This window comes from Salmo salar, chromosome ssa10 (assembly GCF_905237065.1).
Source record: "Salmo salar chromosome ssa10, Ssal_v3.1, whole genome shotgun sequence".
Taxonomy (NCBI): domain Eukaryota; kingdom Metazoa; phylum Chordata; class Actinopteri; order Salmoniformes; family Salmonidae; genus Salmo; species Salmo salar.
In genome coordinates this window covers 124,561,136-124,573,416 of record NC_059451.1, presented here as the reverse complement: position 1 = coordinate 124,573,416, position 12,281 = coordinate 124,561,136, and the positions used below count along the sequence as shown (strand labels likewise).

At 48.7% G+C, this 12,281-nt stretch overlaps 1 protein-coding gene across 2 annotated transcripts in view; it reads left to right on the top strand.

The window, feature by feature from the left end:
- The window catches only part of LOC106593278 (epidermal growth factor receptor kinase substrate 8-like protein 2), a 157,611-nt gene that overhangs the window by 25,603 nt on the left and 119,727 nt on the right, over positions 1–12,281 (top strand). For both annotated transcript variants that reach the window (XM_045688582.1, XM_045688583.1), the window contains 2 exons: positions 2,317–2,367; positions 4,525–4,571. In XM_045688582.1, the coding sequence (XP_045544538.1) occupies positions 2,333–2,367; positions 4,525–4,571 (82 nt within the window). In that variant the 5' untranslated portion in view covers positions 2,317–2,332. The remainder of the gene's footprint in view (positions 1–2,316; positions 2,368–4,524; positions 4,572–12,281) is intronic.

The following is a 12,281-nucleotide window of genomic DNA, read 5'->3' as shown; positions in this document are numbered from 1 at the left end:
CAAGCAGAAACCTCTATGGCTGTAGACTGTAGTTTTATTTCAGCAGAGTCGTAATCCACACATAATATAATCTAATACACATTAGACAATGGTTGAAATGCCTTGACTGTCATGTAGACGGTGAGGGATCTTTACTTAATTTATAAATATTGCAGATTTATACTTTTCTATTCCTTTCCTTTGATAGAGGCTCTTCAGTTTGAATGTTTTCCACATCAGTTAGCTAGTATTTCACCGGACTGTCTGTGTGTAATGATTATTATTAGGTGGTGCTGCAGCATCCTCAGCACCGCTACTTCCTGCAGCACCCTCAGCACCGCTACTTCCCTGCAGCCAGCCTCACGCTCCCAACAGCAAGCTGTTAAGTAAACATAGTGACTCCACATGGGGACTGAGTCAGGACTACAATACAACATTTACATTTTAAAAAATGTATTTCGCCTTTATTTAACCAGGTAGGCTAGTTGAGAACAAGTTCTCATTTACAACTGCGACCTGGCCAAGATAAAGCAAAGCAGTGCGACACAAACAACAACACAGAGTTACACATGGGATAAACAAACATTTAGTCAATAACACAATAGAAAAATCTATATACAGTGTGTGCAAATGGGGTAAGATAAGGGAGGTAAGGAAATAAATAGAGGAGATATGAGTCTCCAGCTTCAGAGATTTTTGCAATTCTTTCCAGTCATTGGCAGACGAGAACTGGAAGGAAAGGCGGCTAAAGGAGGAATTGGCTTTGGGGGTGACCAGTGAGATATACCTGCTGGAGCGCGTGCTGCTATGGTGACCAGTGAGCTGAGATAAGGCGGGACTTTACCTAGCAAAGACTTATATATGACCTGGAGCCAGTGGGTTTGGCGACGAATATGAAGCGAGGGCCAGCCAACGAGAGCATACAGGTCGCAGTGGTGGGTAGTATATGGGGCTTTGGTGACAAAACGGATGACACTGTGATAGACTGCATCCAATTTGCTGAGTAGAGTGTTGGAGGCTATTTTGAAAATGACATCGCCGAAGTCGAGGATCGGTAGGATGGTCAGTTTTACTAGGGTATGTTTGGCAGCATGAGTGAAGGATGCTTTGTTGCGAAATAGGAAGCCGATTCTAGATTTAACCTCTATGGGCTAGGTGGGACGCTTGCTGGCCGTGGAAGAATAGATTCAAGGCATAATGTACAGACAAAGGTATGGTAGGATGTGAATACAGTGGAGGTAAACCTAGGCATTGAGTGACGATGAGAGAGGTATTGTCTCTAGAGATTCCATTTAAAACAGGTGAGGTCACCGCATGTGTGGGAGGTGAAACAATAGCTAAGGCGTATTGAGCAGAGCTGGAGGCTCTACAGTGAAACAAGACAATCACTAACCAAAATAGCAATGGACAAGTCATATTGACATTAGGGAGAGGCATGCTTAGCAGAGTGATAATGGGGTCTAGTGAGCAGCTAGACAGGCTGGAGACACGGCGATTCAGACAGCTAGCGGGCCGGGGCTAGCAGGCTAGCAGAAGGGCCTTAGAGGGACGTAGCGACAGAAGAGTCAGTTGTAGTCCCCTCGGACGGTTACGTCGGCAGATCAGTCGTGATGGATCGGCGGGGCCCGGTGTAGTAAAAGGATCCAGGCCAATTGGCAAAATAGTAACCAAAGAAAATTGGCTGATGTGACCTCTTCAGCTAACAGCCCGATATGCTCTAGACAGCTAGCGGGCCTGCGGCTAGCAGATGGGCATTCTGGGGATGTCGCAACAGAGGAGCCTGTTGAGAACCACCTCAGACGGAGGTTAACATAGAGAATAGAGAATCACAATCCTCTCTCTTTTCCACCACTGTACTGTATACAGTGGGGCAAAAAAGTATTTAGTCAGCCACCAATTGTGCAAGTTCTCCCACTTAAATGACCTGTGTCATTGCCAACAAAGGGTATATAACAAAGTATTGAGAAACTTTTGTTATTGACCAAATACTTATTTTCCACCATAATTTGCAAATAAATTCATTAAAAATCCTACAATGTGATTTTCTGGATTTCTTTTTCTCATTTTGTCTGTCATAGTTGATGTGTACCTATGATGAAAATTACAGGCCTCTCTCATCTTTTTAAGTGGGAGAACTTGCACAATTGGTGGCTGACTAAATACTTTTTTGCCCCACTGCATGTGAGAGTTGTTAGTTCACAGACGGTTCAAAATGTAATAAAGTATAGAGGAACCCTGGTGGGAAACATGCTGTGGTTTGGGAAAAAACATGACGTAATTTCATGTCAATCTCCTTTTCTCTTGCTTTCTCTCTCCCTCTCTTTCTCTGGCTTCCAGGTGGATGTCTTAAACCATGAATAACCTGGGACCTCCGATGAGGCAAGCCAAGTGAGTAACACACACACACACACACACACTAGGACGTGGAATTGCCAGGAACCTCACGGTATTATCACCGTACTTAGGTGTCGATACAATATTGTGATTCTCACGATTCTATACGTATTGCGATTCGATACTGGGATTGTATTGCTCACCATATATGTCTGCTACAGAGGGACAGAGAGAGCCTGCAGCAGAGGGACAGAGAGAGAGAGCCTGCAGCAGAGGGACAGAGAGAGAGAGCCTGCAGCAAAGGGACAGAGAGAGAGAGAGCCTGCAGCAGAGGGACAGAGAGAGAGAGCCTGCAGCAGAGGGACAGAGAGAGAGAGCCTGCAGCAAAGGGACAGAGAGAGAGAAAGCCTGCAGCAGAGGGACAGAGAGAGAGAGCCTGCAGCAGAGGGACAGAGAGAGAGAGCCTGCAGCAAAGGGACAGAGAGAGAGAGAGCCTGCAGCAGAGGGACAGAGAGAGAGAGCCTGCAGCAGAGGGACAGAGAGAGAGAGCCTGCAGCAAAGGGACAGAGAGAGAGAAAGCCTGCAGCAGAGGGACAGAGAGAGAGAGCCTGCAGCAGAGGGACAGAGAGAGAGAGAGCCTGCAGCAGAGGGACAGAGAGAACATGAGAACTCTATTTAAAAGAAGATGGAAAACTAGCTGTGAAGGGACAATACTGGAGTTATAATATTGAGATTTTGTCAATACTATATGATATATTGTAAAAAATAATATCCAGAAATGTGACTATCGATTTTTTTCCCCCCCATCAATAATAAATACACACACCTTCCCCTCATCCAGACTCAGTTAAACACACAGTGAGATAAAACTAACTGAGTCTGGTAGATTATGTATCTGGTAGACTAGGGGCCTGGTAGACTAGGGGCCTGGTAGACTAGGGGCCTGGTAGACTAGGGGTCTGGTAGACTAGGGGCCTGGTAGACTAGGGGCCTGGTAGACTAGGGGCCTGGTAGACTAGGGGCCTGGTAGACTAGGGGCCTGGTAGACTAGGGGCCTGGTGGACTAGGGGCCTGGTAGACTAGGGGTCTGGTAGACTAGGGGTCTGGTAGACTAGGGATCTGGTGGACTAGGGGTCTGGTAGACTAGGGGTCTGGTAGACTAGGGATCTGGTGGACTAGGGGTCTGGTGGACTAGGGATCTGGTAGAACTAGGGATCTGGTAGAACTAGGGGTCTGGTAGACTAGGGGTCTGGTAGACTAGGGGTCTGGTAGACTAGGGGTCTGGTAGACTAGGGATCTGGTGGACTAGGGGTCTGGTAGACTAGGGGTCTGGTAGACTAGGGATCTGGTGGACTAGGGGTCTGGTGGACTAGGGATCTGGTAGAACTAGGGGTCTGGTAGAACTAGGGGTCTGGTAGACTAGGGGTCTGGTAGACTAGGGGTCTGGTAGACTAGGGGTCTGGTAGACTAGGGGTCTGGTAGACTAGGTGTCTGTGTACAGAGGAGCTCTGCTGTGTGCTGGCTTTACCTTGTTCCTTGCTCCAGTCACTCTCTTCAGCTTCCTACTCTCTCTCTCTCTCTCTCTCTCTCTCTCTCTCTCTCTCTCTCTCTCTCTCTCTCTCTCTCTGTCTTTCTCTTTCTCCCTCTCTGTCTCTCTCTCTCTCTCTCTCTCTCTCTCTCTCTCTCTCTCTCTCTCTCTCTCTCTCTCTCTCTCTCTGTCTTTCTCTTTCTCCCTCTCTGTCTCTATCTCTCTCTCGCTCTCTTTCTCTGTATCTCGCGCTCCTCCCACACTTCCCCTCTCTCTCTCTCTCTCTCTCTCTCCAAAGTTCCCTCCCACACCACACCTCTCTCTCTCCCTCTCTCTCCAAAGTCCCCTCCCACACCACACCTCTCTCTCTCCCTCTCTCTCCAAAGTCCCCTCCCACACCACACCTCTCTCTCTCCCTCTCTCTCCAAAGTCCCCTCCCACACTTCCCCTCTCTCTCTCTGGGCCATCTGGTCAGTATCTCAGACTAATGTCTTCCTGTCCAGTCTGCTAGCTGGGACACTCTGACTGTATCAGACTGATTAGGAATAGATCGTGTTTGTAGCACATTGTAATACTGATATTAGGAAGAGTTGGAGAAAAACGTTTGAAGCGATGAAGGGCAGACAACGTAACCCTGGTAACCCCTCCTCCTCATCCTCCTTCTGCTCTTCCTCTCTCCGCAGTGGAGTGGCCAGATCTGACAGCAAGATGGGCGCCAAGGCTCTTTACGGTAAGATACGGACCCGGAGCATGTTTGTGTGTTTACGCTGAGATATGGAGGGTTTTACTACGTCGTGTGTGTGTGTGTGTGTGTGTGTGTGTGTGTGTGTGTGTGTGTGTGTGTGTGTGTGTGTGTGTGTGTGTGTGTGTGTGTATTAATACTATAGTTACTCATCAGCATGTGATCTTACCTGAGTCATTCTACATACTTTACATACGGGGTCGTATAGTCATTATTAAGATTTAAAATACCTGCTAAGGGATTGGTTTGGAACAGATTCCAGAAATTTCCTTTTTTATTTATTATTTAATTAAGTATTTATAAGATTATTGATTGTTTTTTGGAGGCAATTTAAATCATTATTAACAATCTCCATTTAAAAACTGTGTAAATGTACGGATCTACCCAGCATTGTTGAGTGGAATCATAAGAATGGTCCATCCATTAACCAGATAACTGTCAGGAAGCCCTGGCCGGGGACTGTCAGAGCAGAGCAGACCTGGGCTGTCAGGAAGCCCTGGCCGGGGACTGTCAGAGCAGAGCAGACCTGGGCTGTCAGGAAGCCCTGGCCGGGGACTGTCAGAGCAGAGCAGACCTGGGCTGTCAGGAAGCCCTGGCCGGGGACTGTCAGAGCAGAGCAGACCTGGGCTGTCAGGAAGCCCTGGCCGGGGACTGTCAGAGCAGAGCAGACCTGGGCTGTCAGGAAGCCCTGGCCGGGGACTGTCAGAGCAGACCAGACCTGGGCTGTCAGGAAGCCCTGGCCGGGGACTGTCAGAGCAGAGCAGACCTGGGCTGTCAGGAAGCCCTGGCCGGGGACTGTCAGAGCAGAGCAGACCTGGGCTGTCAGGAAGCCCTGGCCGGGGACTGTCAGAGCAGAGCAGACCTGGGCTGTCAGGAAGCCCTGGCCGGGGACTGTCAGAGCAGAGCAGACCTGGGCTGTCAGGAAGCCCTGGCCGGGGACTGTCAGAGCAGAGCAGACCTGGGCTGTCAGGAAGCCCTGGCCGGGGACTGTCAGAGCAGAGCAGACCTGGGCTGTCAGGAAGCCCTGGCCGGGGACTGTCAGAGCAGACCAGACCTGGGCTGTCAGGAAGCCCTGGCCGGGGACTGTCAGAGCAGAGCAGACCTGGGCTGTCAGGAAGCCCTGGCCGGGGACTGTCAGAGCAGAGCAGACCTGGGCTGTCAGGAAGCCCTGGCCGGGGACTGTCAGAGCAGAGCAGACCTGGGCTGTCAGGAAGCCCTGGCCGGGGACTGTCAGAGCAGAGCAGACCTGGGCTGTCAGGAAGCCCTGGCCGGGGACTGTCAGAGCAGACCAGACCTGGGCTGTCAGGAAGCCCTGGCCGGGGACTGTCAGAGCAGAGCAGACCTGGGCTGTCAGGAAGCCCTGGCCGGGGACTGTCAGAGCAGACCAGACCTGGGCTGTCAGGAAGCCCTGGCCGGGGACTGTCAGAGCAGAGCAGACCTGGGCTGTCAGGAAGCCCTGGCCGGGGACTGTCAGAGCAGACCAGACCTGGGCTCACATACTATTGGAAATATTAAAAATACTCTCGCTTTAGCCTGCCCCGGAGTGCCAGGTGGGTGGGGTTTGCACATTTGGAAACACAAATCAAGCACAGATACAATGCTTGAAATGATTTCAAATAGTAGTTGAGGAATAGATCAGTGTTGTGTTATGGCCATCCACTAATATCTACACTAGGCCTATATGGAGCTCTGTGGACCTGTGTAGCAGGCCTGTATGGAGCTCTGTGGACCTGTGTAGCAGGCCTGTATGGGGCTCTGTGGACCTGTGTAGCAGGCCTGTATGGAGCTCTGTGGACCTGTGTAGCAGGCCTGTATGGGGCTCTGTGGACCTGTGTAGCAGGCCTATATGGAGCTCTGTGGACCTGTGTAGCAGGCCTGTATGGGGCTCTGTGGACCTGTGTAGCAGGCCTGTATGGGGCTCTGTGGACCTGTGTAGCAGGCCCGTATGGAGCTCTGTGGACCTGTGTAGCAGGCCCGTATGGAGCTCTGTGGACCTGTGTAGCAGGCCTGTATGGAGCTCTGTGGACCTGTGTAGCAGGCCCGTATGGGTCTCTGTGGACCTGTGTAGCAGGCCCGTATGGGGCTCTGTGGACCTGTGTAGCAGGCCCGTATGGAGCTCTGTGGATCTGTGTAGCAGGCCCGTATGGGGGTCTGTGGACCTGTGTAGCAGGCCCGTATGGGGCTCTGTGGACCTGTGTAGCACGCCCGTATGGGGCTCTGTGGACCTGTGTAGCAGGCCTGTATGGGGCTCTGTGGACCTGTGTAGCAGGCCCGTATGGGGCTCTGTGGACCTGTGTAGCAGGCCTGTATGGGGCTCTGTGGACCTGTGTAGCAGGCCTGTATGGGGCTCTGTGGACCTGTGTAGCAGGGGCTCCCGAGTGGCGCAGCGGTCTAAGGCACTGCATCTCAGTGCTAGAGGCGTCACTACAGACCATGGTTCGATTCCAGGCTGTATCACAACCATCCGTGATTGGGAGTCCCAAAGGGCGGCGCACAATTGGCCCAGCGTCGTCCGGGTTTGGCCGTCATTGCAAATAAGAATTTGTTCTTAACTGACTTTCCAAATCATGTCCATTCAATGGAATTTACCACGGGTGGACTCCAATCAAGTTGTAGAAACATCTCAAGGATGATCAATGGAAACAGGATGCACCTGAGATCAATTTCCAGTCTCATAACAAAAGGGTCTGAACACTTTTTCTGTTTTTTGTTTTTATACATTTTGCAAAAATGTCTAAAAACATGTTTTCACTTTGTCATTGTGCGGTATTGTGTGTAGATTGATTAGGGGGAAAAAAGAAAAGTAATTTATTCCATTTTAGAATAACGCCGTAGCGTAACAAAATGTGTCCAGGTGTATGAACACTTTCTGAGTGCTCTGTATATCTACAGAAATAAAACAGGTCCTGCTTGTTGCCTGTTGTTTGTTTAACACCCTGCTGATTCCCCGAGCACCAACGACCACAACATGCCGGATAAACAATTTCACAAATTCGTCTGTTTATAGTCTTTGCTGTAATAAAGGCCTTTTTTTTTCTCTCTCTCTCTCTGTCTCTCTGTCTTCTCTCTCTCTCTCTCTCTCTCTCTCTCTCTCTCTCTCTCTCTCTCTCTCTCTCTCTCTCTCTCTCTCTCTCTCTCTCTCTCTCTCTCTCTCTCTCTCTCATTACAACAGCCTCTCTGGGATTACTTATAATGTATTTAGTGTTGTCTACACTGTTCTGTACGGTAGGGAAATATAATATTGTAATCGTACTGTAGGCACGCAGCTCTCACTCCTATACCCTTCCTCTTCTGCTTCTACTTGTCATTGTTATAACTATCAGTTATGTCGTTATCATTACATTTACATTTACATTTAAGTCATTTAGCAGACGCTCTTATCCAGAGCGACTTACAAATTGGTGGATTCACCTTATGATATCCAGTGGAACAACCACTTTACAATAGTGCATCTAAATCTTTTAAGGGGGGGGGTTAGAAGGATTACTTTATCCTATCCCAGGTATTCCTTAAAGAGGTGGGGTTTCAGGTGTCTCCGGAAGGTGGTGATTGACTCCGCTGTCCTGGCGTCGTGAGGGAGCTTGTTCCACCATTGGGGTGCCAGAGCAGCGAACAGTTTTGACTGGGCTGAGCGGGAACTGTGCTTCCTCAGAGGTAGGGGGGCCAGCAGGCCAGAGGTGGATGAACGCAGTGCCCTTGTTTGGGTGTAGGGCCTGATCAGAGCCTGAAGGTACGGAGGTGCCGTTCCCTTCACAGCTCCGTAGGCAATCACCATGGTCTTGTAGCGGATGCGAGCTTCAACTGGAAGCCAGTGGAGAGAGCGGAGGAGCGGGGTGACGTGAGAGAACTTGGGAAGGTTGAACACCAGACGGGCTGCGGCGTTCTGGATGAGTTGTAGGGGTTTAATGGCACAGGCAGGGAGCCCAGCCAACAGCGAGTTGCAGTAATCCAGACGGGAGATGACAAGTGCCTGGATTAGGACCTGCGCCGCTTCCTGTGTGAGGCAGGGTCGTACTCTGCGAATGTTGTAGAGCATGAACCTACAGGATCGGGTCACCGCCTTGATGTTAGTGGAGAACGACAGGGTGTTGTCCAGGATCACGCCAAGGTTCTTAGCACTCTGGGAGGAGGACACAAGGGAGTTGTCAACCGTGATGGCGAGATCATGGAACGGGCAGTCCTTCCCCGGGAGGAAGAGCAGCTCCGTCTTGCCGAGGTTCAGCTTGAGGTGGTGATCCGTCATCCACACTGATATGTCTGTCAGACATGCAGAGATGCGATTCGCCGCCTGGTTATCAGAAGGGGGAAAGGAGAAGATTAATTGTGTGTCGTCTGCATAGCAATGATAGGAGAGACCATGTGAGGATATGATATCATTAGTAGGCTTAGTATAGTATCATTGTATAACCACCATCCAGCTGTAGGCCTAAGAGTGCTTCCTGTGTCGCTTCTCTTAATAATACAGTAACTTAGGCCTATATTTCTGTAACGCCCTGGCCATAGAGAGGTTTTTTTTTTGTTCTTTATTTTGGTTAGGCCAGGGTGTTTACATTGGGTGGGCGTTCTATGTTCATTTTTCTATGTTGGTTTGTTTCATTGATTTTGGCCGTGTGGCTTCCAATCAGGCACAGCTGTAGAGTGTTGTTGCTGATTGGGAGTCACACATAAGGAGCATGTTTTTCCCGTTGGGGGTTTTGTGGGTAATCGTTTCTGTTCAGTGTGTTTCCTGACAGGACTGTTTCTGGTCGTTTTTGTAAAGTGTTCTCTTGTTTTGAATTAAAATTCTAATGATGAACACATCCTCTGCCGCACCTTGGTCTAATTCTGACGACGGCCGTTACAATTTCAATATGTACAGTAGGCTACTGCATTAATCGATCGTTCATTCATGTCATCACACTGCATAGCAGTCATTCATGATTCGAAATGCAATCAAAGCATTTTACTTTTAAAAATAATAACAAAGGGAGCCTTCAATAATTTTCATAAATAATAAATAAACAATTGGATTCACAGTTGCATGTGACTTTTTTTTGTTGTCTTTGCTGTAATAAAGGCTTTACATAAAAAAAAAGTGCTTAGAATTTATTTATTTATTTACGCTGTTCCAAATGGTCCGGGGGAAGAAAAAAATATATACTGTATTCTAACAGGATCTGTTTGTCACACATAACGCAAACACAGAGCTGGTCTCTGGTCTACAGTTTTATCCACAACTAGTTACTGACATCCCCTTTACCGTCTGAGCAACCAGTAAACATTCCCCCGTTTCGAGTTTCTTTTTTCTTGTCCTCCTCATCCATTTTGATGTCACAGGTTAGGGTGTTGGAGTTTGTTATAACCGATTCATTGATTTATATGCTATAGAAACTAACTGGTGCCCCTGCACATTGACTCTGTACCGGTACCCCCTGTATATAGCCTCCACATTGACTCTGTACCGGTACCCCCTGTATATAGCCTCCACATTGACTCTGTACCGGTACCCCCTGTATATAGCCTCCACATGACTCTGTACCGGTACCCCCTGTATATAGCCTCCACATTGACTCTGTACCGGTACCCCCTGTATATAGCCTCCACATTGACTCTGTACCGGTACCCCCCTGTATATAGCCTCCACATTGACTCTGTACCGGTACCCCCTGTGTATAGCCTCCACATTGACTCTGTACCGGTACCCCCTGTATATAGCCTCCACATTGACTCTGTACTGTAATACCCTGTATATAGCCTCCACAATGACTCTGTACCGGTACCCCCTGTATACAGCCTCCACATTGACTCTGTACTGTAATACCCTGTATATAGCCTCCACATTGACTCTGTACCGGTACCCCCTGTATACAGCCTCCACATTGACTCTGTACCGGTACCCCCTGTATATAGCCTCCACATTGACTCTGTACCGTAATACCCTGTATATAGCCTCCACATTGACTCTTTACCGTAACACCCTGTATATAGCCTCCACATTGACTCTGTACCGGTACCCCCTGTATATAGCCTCCACATTGACTCTGTACCGGTACCCCCTGTATATAGCCTCCACATTGACTCTGTACCGGTACCCCCTGTATATAGCCTCCACACTGACTCTGTACCGGTACCCCCTGTATATAGCCTCCACATTGACTCTGTACCGGTACCCCCTGTATATAGTCTCTCTATTGTTATTTACTGCTGCTCTTTAATTATTTGTTACTTTTATTTTAAATTTTAAATTTTTTACTCATCTATTTTTTGTAACGGTCGTCATATGAAGTGGACCAAGGCGCAGCGGGTTCAGTGCTCATTTTAACTTTTATTTGAACACTGAAAAAACAAAACAAAACAAGAAAAGAAAACGAACGAACGAACGAACGAACGAACGAACGAACGAACGAACGAACGAACGAACGAACGAACGAACGAACGAACGAACGAACGAACGAACGAACGAACGAACGAACGAACGAACGAACGAACGAACGAACGAACGAACGAACGAACGAACGAACGAACGAACGAACGAACGAACGAACGAACGAACACACAGCAGTGCAAAAACAACTTCCCACAAATGACAGGTGAAAAAGGGCGACCTAAGTATGACTCCCAATCAGCAACAACGATGTACAGCTGTTCCTGATTGAGAGCCATACCAGGCCAACACAAAGAAATACACAACCTAGAAAATCATAGAAATACAAAACCAGAACAATACCCAAAAACCCTGGAACACATAAAACAAACACCCCTCTTACATAGGAACATATCCCAACAAACCCCGAACCACATAAAACAAACACCCCCTGCCACATCCTGACCAAACTACAATAACAAATAACCCCTTATACTGGTCAGGACGTGACATTTTTGCTTTATTTTTTAAAGCATTGTTGGTTAAGGGCTCGTAAGTAAGCATTTCACGGTAAGGTCTACACCTGTTGTATTCGGCGCATGTGACGAATAACATTTGATTTGATTTTATACGTCAGGCCCTATTGGTGTCATGCATGCAATGCAAAAAGATTGAGAGAATAAGGAATGTTTTCCCTAAAACAAATAAAGGATTTTGGTAACAGAACTTATGTTGCAGCTTCAGCGACACGGACAGCACGATAAACACTGTTGATGCTCTGTGGTGGTCGCTGCAGCAGGGAGGAGAGAGAGAGACAGCACGATAAACACTGTTGATGCTCTGTGGTGGTCTGTGGTGGTCTGTGGTGGTCTGTGGTGCTCTGTGGTGGTCTGTGGTGGTCTGTGGTGGTCTGTTGATGCTCTGTTGTGGTCTGTGGTGGTCTGTTGATGCTCTGTTGTGGTCTGTGGTGGTCTGTTGATGCTCTGTGGTGGTCTGTGATGGTCTGTGGTGGTCTGTTGATGCTCTGTGGTGCTCTGTGGTGCTCTGTGGTGCTCTGTGGTGGTCTGTTGATGCTCTGTGGTGCTCTGTGGTGGTCTGTTGATGCTCTGTGGTGGTCTGTTGATGCTCTGTGGTGGTCTGTGGTGGTCTGTTGATGCTCTGTGGTGGTCTGTGGTGGTCTGTTGATGCTCTGTGGTGGTCTGTGGTGGTCTGTGGTGCTCTGTGGTGGTCTGTGGTGGTCTGTTGATGCTCTGTGGTGGTCTGTGGTGGTCTGTTGATGCTCTGTGGTGGTCTGTGGTGGTCTGTGGTGCTCTGTGGTGCTCTGTGGTGGTCTGTGGTGCTCTGTGGTGGTCTGT